Source organism: Bemisia tabaci, chromosome 7 (assembly GCF_918797505.1).
Source record: "Bemisia tabaci chromosome 7, PGI_BMITA_v3".
NCBI classification, from domain to species: domain Eukaryota; kingdom Metazoa; phylum Arthropoda; class Insecta; order Hemiptera; family Aleyrodidae; genus Bemisia; species Bemisia tabaci.
This window is the reverse complement of record NC_092799.1, coordinates 46945914-46954075: the sequence shown is the minus strand read 5'-3', so window position 1 is coordinate 46954075 and position 8162 is coordinate 46945914. Positions and strand designations below refer to the sequence as shown.

The 8162-nt window shown below is 36.9% G+C and overlaps 1 protein-coding gene across 1 annotated transcript; it reads right to left on the bottom strand.

Annotated features, from left to right (window-relative positions):
* Nucleotides 1-3722: 3722 nt before the first annotated feature.
* Nucleotides 3723-8150, bottom strand: LOC109035812 (Surfeit locus protein 6). The gene is made up of 4 exons (XM_019049591.2): nucleotides 7898-8150; nucleotides 6888-7001; nucleotides 5421-5504; nucleotides 3723-5043 (listed from the first exon to the last, which is right to left on the bottom strand). Exons 1-4 carry the CDS (start codon nucleotides 8010-8012, stop codon nucleotides 4310-4312), a joined length of 1047 nt encoding a protein of 348 aa, XP_018905136.2. The 5' UTR covers nucleotides 8013-8150; the 3' UTR covers nucleotides 3723-4309.
* Nucleotides 8151-8162: the final 12 nt, after the last annotated feature.

The window sequence follows — 8162 nt, the reverse complement described above, 5'->3', positions numbered from 1 at the left end:
CCTATACGCAGCAAATTTCAGTTCGTATTGTTTTGACTTCTTTCGCAATAGTATAACGGACACATAAAGCATCCTGTATCTACAGAAAATTAAACCTGGTAAAACAAACCTCTCGATTTTCACGAGCCTAAATCAGTTAAATATACGATGCCATGCAACGTCCAATTTTTACAAGGATGTAAGTGGTGGTTAATATGATTATATCAAGCCTATATATTGTTGTATTTCCAATTGATTGAAGATGTATGAATTGTTTCCTAGTCGAACGACTTTTCATCATGCGAGGTATAACTATTCGTATTCACTGAATGTCCATGTGCTTACATAAAAATTTCAGGCGCATAGACTTTTTTAGGCACAACGTATGGCGATCGTCGGTTTTCATTGCCGCATCCCTAGTAGCAGAACAAATTTTTGTTTTTCTGAAAAAAGTATAAAAAACACATATCTGTTATCTAAATGGTAGTTTTATATAAAATACGTGTAACGATTATAAAAAAAAAAATAAAAAAAAAAAAAAAAAAAAAAAAAAATCGAAGTTCAGACCTGACCATAATATATGAAAAATGATAAAAGCCAGATAAGGTAAATTTTTTTTTACAGACAATTCTTTTTTATTTTTTCATATAACGCATGCATACGAAAGTGTTACAAGTGAACATTTTTATGTAACTACTAGCGACCCTTACGTGCTTCGCACGTAGCAGTTTATGCAGACTGAATGATAGGAGAAAAAATACGGCGATTCTCGGATTCAGCTGCCAAAATTACACAAGAGCCATTTATCGCATTCTTATTCAAGTTTCCTGTCTGTTCTTACCATCAATATTTTTTCGGAAAAGTGATCCTTTTCGCCCTTATAGCGTCATAAAATGTATCGCGATTTTATCGACGTCGCGATTTATTGCAATATTATCGGGAGAAAAATCGCGATAAATTGCAACAAAATCGCGATACTATCGAACGCGATTTTATAGAGATAAAATTGCAATAAATTGCAATTTTTCATTAACGCATGAATGACGCATATGAAAGATGTTTCTATTCCGCCGCCGCCGTTTATACCGAGATCCGTTGGTAACTTAACCATCTCATTTTTTTTTATCAATTATTAGTATAATGTTACAAAGACAGACTGGTAAGCTTACCTGAAAACCGGTATTTTTACTGATTTTTTCAGGTAAGAATACCACTTTTATTGGTAATCAATCCCCGGTAACTTTACCATTTTATCTCGGTAATTCTACCACAGTCGATAAAAACTATTGGCGTTTTTCCCAAGGTCCATCGGTAACTTTGCCATCTCACTATTATTGGTAATTTTATAGAGACAGAATGATGAGATTACCAATAGAACCTTATTTTACCAACCGTATTTCAAGGTATGAAATAAAATTATAAATCTCATCCCATTGTTATATGCGTCCGAGAGGAGAGGAAAATTTTATTTCTCACACAACAAGTGGAGTTATTCCCACTCAATTCTTGACGCTGCAGCCGAAAATGATCCTCGTTTTCTTCCAAAACCTTCGGAAAAATCAATATCCCAAAAAGAGGGAATTTTTTGAGCTGAAAAACTATTTTTCAAAAATTTAGTAGATTTTAAAGGAAAAATAAGATCATTTTCGGATTCAGAGGCAAAAATTGAGTGAGAGTCAGCCACTAATTACCAGAGAAAATTTTTCCCTTTTTCCTTTCCGGCGCAAAACAATCGGATGAGTTATACATGGTGTTCTATGGGCGAATAGGAGCACTGGTCCGGAAAAACCTCTATATTAGAATTAAAAAAGAAACTTTAATAGGCATGCAATACTCAATTTCCTAAGGTGATTTTGGTCGTTGGGGCGTTGGTCAGCGTTGACGGGGACTTGATGCAACTATTTAAACTTGATGGATGTCCGTATCGCACCGACTGAAATGCGAAACCACGTATCTCCATTGCGGTGCTTCAAAATTTCCGTTCTTATTTCATCCCTTCCATGAGAAACAATCCGAATTTACGACTTTAAATTTTGAAACAAAGCTTCTGCCATCGAATACGAAAAATCATGGAGAATTTAAGTTCATGATGACCAGCTTGTTGTGCACTTGTTTGGTATGGTCATGTCAATAGGATGACTGAAGAGAGGCTGCCAACAAAGATGCTTGATTGGGTTCCTCCTGGGAGGAGACGTAGGGGACACCATGTGAGAGGTAGGCGACAGGGGGTGTTGAGTGAGGTGAGGGAGTGTCAACTCACTGATGACCTGTGGGAAGACCGAGCTTTGTGGCGATTAGGCGTCGTAAAGCGCCAAAAAGCGCTATAAAAGCGACTCATATGTATGTATATGACCAGCTTCCCCACGAAAAAATAAAGTTTCTCAGGATGTCTGCGACGTCGCAAATGGAGAAGCGTCGTCTCTCATTTTGCCCAAAAATATGTATGTATAACATTGAAGGCATTATGACTTTCCTCTCTCAACTTATATTCGTCTGTAACGATAAACAATGGGACGCGCTATAAGCTACGGCGCGGCGCCTTGATACAACTATACAACCTCGACGGATGTCCGTATTGCGTTCAAAAAATTGAAGGCGTTTTGACTCCCTGCTCACACTACCTGTAGTTGATTCGATCGACTGACGCGTTGGTCGGCGGTGACGGGGACTATGATGCAACTATTTAAACTTGATGGATGTCCGTATCGCACCGACTGAAATGCGAAACCACGTATCTCCATTGCGGTGTTTCAAAATTTCCGTTCTTATTTCATCTCTTCCATGAGAAATGATCCGAATTTACGACTTTAATTTTTGAACCAAAGCTTCTGCTATCGAATACGAAAAATCATGGAGAATTTAAGTTTTATGATGACCGCAGCTTCCCTACGAAAAATAAAGTTTCTCAGGAAGTCTGCGACGTCGCAAATGGAGAAGCGTCGTCTCTCATTTTGCCCAAAAATTTGTATGTATAAAATTAAAGGCATTATGACTTCCCTCTCTCAACTTATATTCGTCTGTAACGATAAACAATGGGACGCGCTAGCTACGGCGACTTGATACAACTATACAACCTCGACGGATGTCCGTATTGCGTTCAAAAAATTGAAGGCGTTTTGACTCCCTGCTCACACTACCTGTAGTTGATTCGATCGACTGACGCGTTGGTCGGCGGTGACGGGGACTTGATGCAACTATTTAAACTTGATGGATGTCCGTATCGCACCGACTGAAATGCGAAACCACGTATCTCCATTGCGGTGTTTCAAAATTTCCGTTCTTATTTCATCTCTTCCATGAGAAATGATCCGAATTTACGACTTTAATTTTTGAACCAAAGCTTCTGCTATCGAATACGAAAAATCATGGAGAATTTAAGTTTTATGATGACCGCAGCTTCCCTACGAAAAAATACAGTTTCTCAGGAAGTCTGCAACGTCGCAAATGGAGAAGCGTCGTATCTCATTTTTCCCAAAAATATGTATTCCCTTTTCTGACTACAGTATATCTAAAAACATCGCACATACATTGAAGAATCTTGCTGCTCCCTCAATTTCTTTACCTTTCAAAAAAATTTCTCTAACTGATAAAATCCTTAACATTCAATTCTTGAAATCAAACAAAAGAAATGCATAGGTAGCTATTTTAAAAGTCAGCTTTGGATAATGGCATCAAAAAATATTGAGGAGGGGGAGGGGGGGGGGGGTAATTTGAAAAATTTTAAGACACACATGACACCTAAGTATTCTGGATAAAAATTTTATTCAGAATAGTAAAATTTCGAATGAATTATAACTGAGGAATAAAATGACAGTTCTTTTCAAAAATTAGGTAGAACTAATGTATTAGTGACCAAAGATGATGGTTCAGGTATTAGTACCAGGATGGTAGAATAGTGCTGGGTAGGTATTAGTGGATCGTCCACTTAAGAACCAAAAAATGAGAAATATTAGAGCATAATGCACATCATGTGATTTTAGTGGGTTTGTTACTCATGTGAAGAAGGTATGCAAGTTAAACCTCCTACGGTAAGATTTTAGGCAAACTTTTCAGAAGCTCGTAATGTAATTTTACAGCAGAACAGTTCTAAGTTTGATCCTTGAAGTTAAAGCCAGGACTTAATCGAAAAAATAAACTAAAACTTACTTTTTATTGATCAGTTCAAAATACTTCATCTCAGTTAAAGAGTCCAACTTTTAAGGAATTGTGTTGGCATCTTTTTTAGACATGATAAATTACTTTCAATCTCTGACTTTATTTGGAAACGTTGACTAAGAACCAATATCTTAAATTTTAAAGAACGTAATCAATCTAGGAAAATTAAACGTTTTTAAGAGGGCTTTGTCTTCAACTCCGGGATGAAACGCCCTCTTCTGATTAATTTTTTAAGCTTCCGTTCTTTCTTCTGATCTACTCGTTTTTGGATGTGTTGTTCTCGCTTCTTATCCTTGGTCTCCTTCTTTGTTTTTATTTCATCAAGCCGCTTTTTCCACTTCCTTTCACTTGCCCGCTTTCGTTTCGCTAACTGCTTGACGCTCTTCTGAACTTTGGCGGTGTTGTCTTTTACTTTTGCACCTTCTGCTTTGTAAAAAGCATTTGACCAAGACATATTTTCTTTGAGTCGTTGAGCCTTGTCTTTCTTTCCTCTTTCTTCTAAACTTGAGATCAGTTTATTTACTTTTTCTAGTTTGCCTAAAATGTGCTTCGGTTGCTTCGGACCTCCAAGCTGTGGTTTCAGTTCCCCGACAGAGTCGCTGAAAGCTAATTTACTGAAAAGCATACTGCCTTCTTCATTCACTACCACATCAGCACCATGTTTGATTGGAGCACGAGTTTGCTTCTGGGGTTTATTGTTTACCGTTTCTTGCTTTGGATCCTGATTGCCATCTGCACTTTTTGTTTCTCCTTTTGTTGAATTTGTCTTCTTCGGAGTTCCACCTTCAGCAGGAGACTTTCCTGTACTTGCAACATTTTCTGCAGCCTTCTTTCTCTTCTTTTTTTGCTTATGTTTCTTTTTTGGTTCTTCATGTTTTCGCTTACGACTCTCTTTTTTATCATTGGAACCTTTAACAAATCAATCAACTGATTAGGATCAGATAAATAAAAGATAATTATCACAGCTAAACTACGGACAACGTACCTTGATTGGAAGGTTTCAAAATTTGCATTGATACTTTATTTTTTTTTTTGAAGGATAACTAGCCAACTCCAGTACTAATCGAAGTTGAAATATTTCTTGAACACTGGAAAAATCATTCAAAGATTCTTTATCAATTGCTTTAAAAACATATTAAAATCATCTATTAAAATCATCCGATTTTAATGAAGGAGAAGGCTTGTTTTAATGTTGACTCTATCTGTTCAGTTGTCTCTTAAACGGAGCTGACCCAGGCAAAAAAAAAGCAGATTTAAACTAGAAAAATTATACAGCTAAAACTTACGAATTTCATTGTGCTTCTGTAACAATTCTTGGATTGTACCAGCTCGATTTTTAGTGCCTTTAAAATTTTTTACATTTGTTGGCTCTGAAACACAGAAAAGGGAAAAAAAGTAAGAAGTGTGGAGGACACATGCCGCATACAATTTTTCATCCCTGACTTTTGATCAAGAAGTTTAAATTGCATTTTTGGGGTGGCCAAAAGTTTAGAAACTAAACATTCCCTGACTTTCCTGGACCTTTCATGACAGATTCTCTGACTTGCTGACCAGAGAAAAAATAATTTCTGTGCACACTTGCTCAACAGGTAAAACAGCAGGAAAACCAAAATTTGGAAGTTACAATTATCCCTTACCTTCTAATAGTTATACCAAACTTAAACTTCCCATCTCTACATGAAATGATGTGGGTGTGTTTTCATTCTCACTGAGAGTAAAAACACACCCTTTTGGAAAAATGAAAAAGTTCGAGGGACAGTAAAAACTACACAGAGGGAAAATAAGTTAGTGTGGAAAAAAAACTTTTGGGTGCAAAAGGAACAAAACTTATAGACACTTTAAAAACCCAAGTTGAAATAGATGCGCCATACTTAAGAAAATTGGGCATCTTCAGTGAAACTTGAGCGTTTCAAAGTTACTAAGTTTGCGGGATTTCATTCTCACTAATTCACTTTAAATTTCAGCCTACCTGGCCATGATGACAAGGTCTCGAAGAGAAACAGACATGAGGAAAACAACAAGCGGAGGAAGAAGCATAGAGAAAGAACCAAAGACGTATAATACAACCAAGACTAGATCAGATATTTTGGTATTTTAGAATTTTTTCAACCTCGAAATCGCAGAAAATGCGCCATTATGATATCGATGCAAGCGTACTATTCATAAACATCCGTAATGATATGCAAGAGCTAAGATTTTCCTTCAATTTCGCTTCAAACCGTGGCGCTTAAGCAAATTTTCTCGAGGTCAAAAAAAACTCGAGGTTTGTAAAATCATTACCTGGAGATGGCACGAAAATGATCTCAAAATCGTGGCTCTTATGCAAATTTTCCAGGGGCTAATGAAGAACATCACCTCAACATCATACAATTTTCACGATCACATTGCGGAAAATAAGCAACTTTTGATTCCGTGCAAGTTTTATATTAATCATACCCGTTCGTACCTTGAGATTTGCGAGAAGCTAAGAATTTCCTTCAATTTTGCATGATCAAACCTACTCCAGAGTTCGAATAGTTGGTCCCTTCAGATCCGCATGTGAAAACGTGAGAAATTAGGGGAGAATCATCTGAATATCGCCAAAAATGCGCGATGCATCCAGCAGGTATGTAAAATCTTTAAAAATTGCGAGGAAATCATCTCAAAATTGCGGTGCATACATTAGCGACTTTTCCAGTTAACAGTGAATTTTTTTACTTTCTTTGGCATTCCGTAGCAACGAAAACCTTGTAGCTGGCATTTTTCATTCTTACCTTCCTGCGACTCAGAATCAGTGGCGATGATCTCTTTCTCATCTTCATCCGAGGAGACATTCCCTGCTTCATTGTCACTGTCATTGTCATCATCTTCTTCTTCTTCTTCTCCATCTGGAAAAAACGAATGTTAAGCATGATATAGAAGTGTCCACAATGCTAGAAAGGTATTTCTTGTACTTAAGTACAATAAATGAGGCTCTGGCAGGTCAGTGCACTGCTGCATTGAATTTTTCAACTGCAAGTAACTTCATGCATAAAATACATTATAATTTTTAAATGCGTATTTGTCTCTTGCACAATTTAAAAGGAAGGTGAGAGGTTCTCTTTTGGGTGCATTCCAAGGAGAGGACAGGATTAAAAATTGGGCTGTGAGGCCCCACAGAAATGGATTGATTCAGCACTGAGGGATTATCCCACATGAGGTCAGGGTTAGAGACACTTGTTGAATAAATGTAATTTAGATATACATGATTATGTAAGAAGTCTCCACCTTGCTTTCTAATTTGAATGATTATGCCTTCATTTTCAGTTGCTTATTTGGTCCGGGTCCGGTTGACGGTCAAGGCAACTAAACGATCAAAAAATATAATTCCGACTTAATATGAATTGCATCTGGCAAAAAGGAACCAGCGCAACGACAGTGTAGTAAAAACGTTGCTTCTTCATAATTATCTAAAAAAAATTCCTGGAACAGCAAATTTTTTTTGCGCACCATCAAAAAATTGTCAATTTTACAGGAAAATAAGTGTATAAATTTTAATACTGTGCATATTATGTGTCGTTTTAAAATATAAGAAGTTGCACAATTTTGAAAACACTGTAATCACGCTGGTTCCTTCTTCCTAAATGCGACCCATATCACCCACTCAAATCGACAAATGCTACACTGCTTGGAAGAACCAGCAGAGCATGCACGGTTACTTTCTTTCATGAGGGTGAATATATCATCCTTCAGATTTCAAAAAGATTATTAAATATGAGTTTAAATTAAAAAAACTACGGCTTACCTGATTCCACAGGTTTTGGCCATTGACAGCGCGAGAAAGCTTCCGAGATGAAACCAAACTCCTCGGAGAAAACTTTCCGAAATTCAGATAGATTCATTTCTGTTGAACCAACCATTATCTTAAGTACATAAAACACAAAGCATTCTGATTATTAGTGAATTGTCAGAACAGAGAAACAGAGAAACAAACTCAACACGTGGGACGAAAAAAACAAGTTTGTGTTTGTTTACCAATTAACTAACCTCAAAATATTTGAATCCACGTG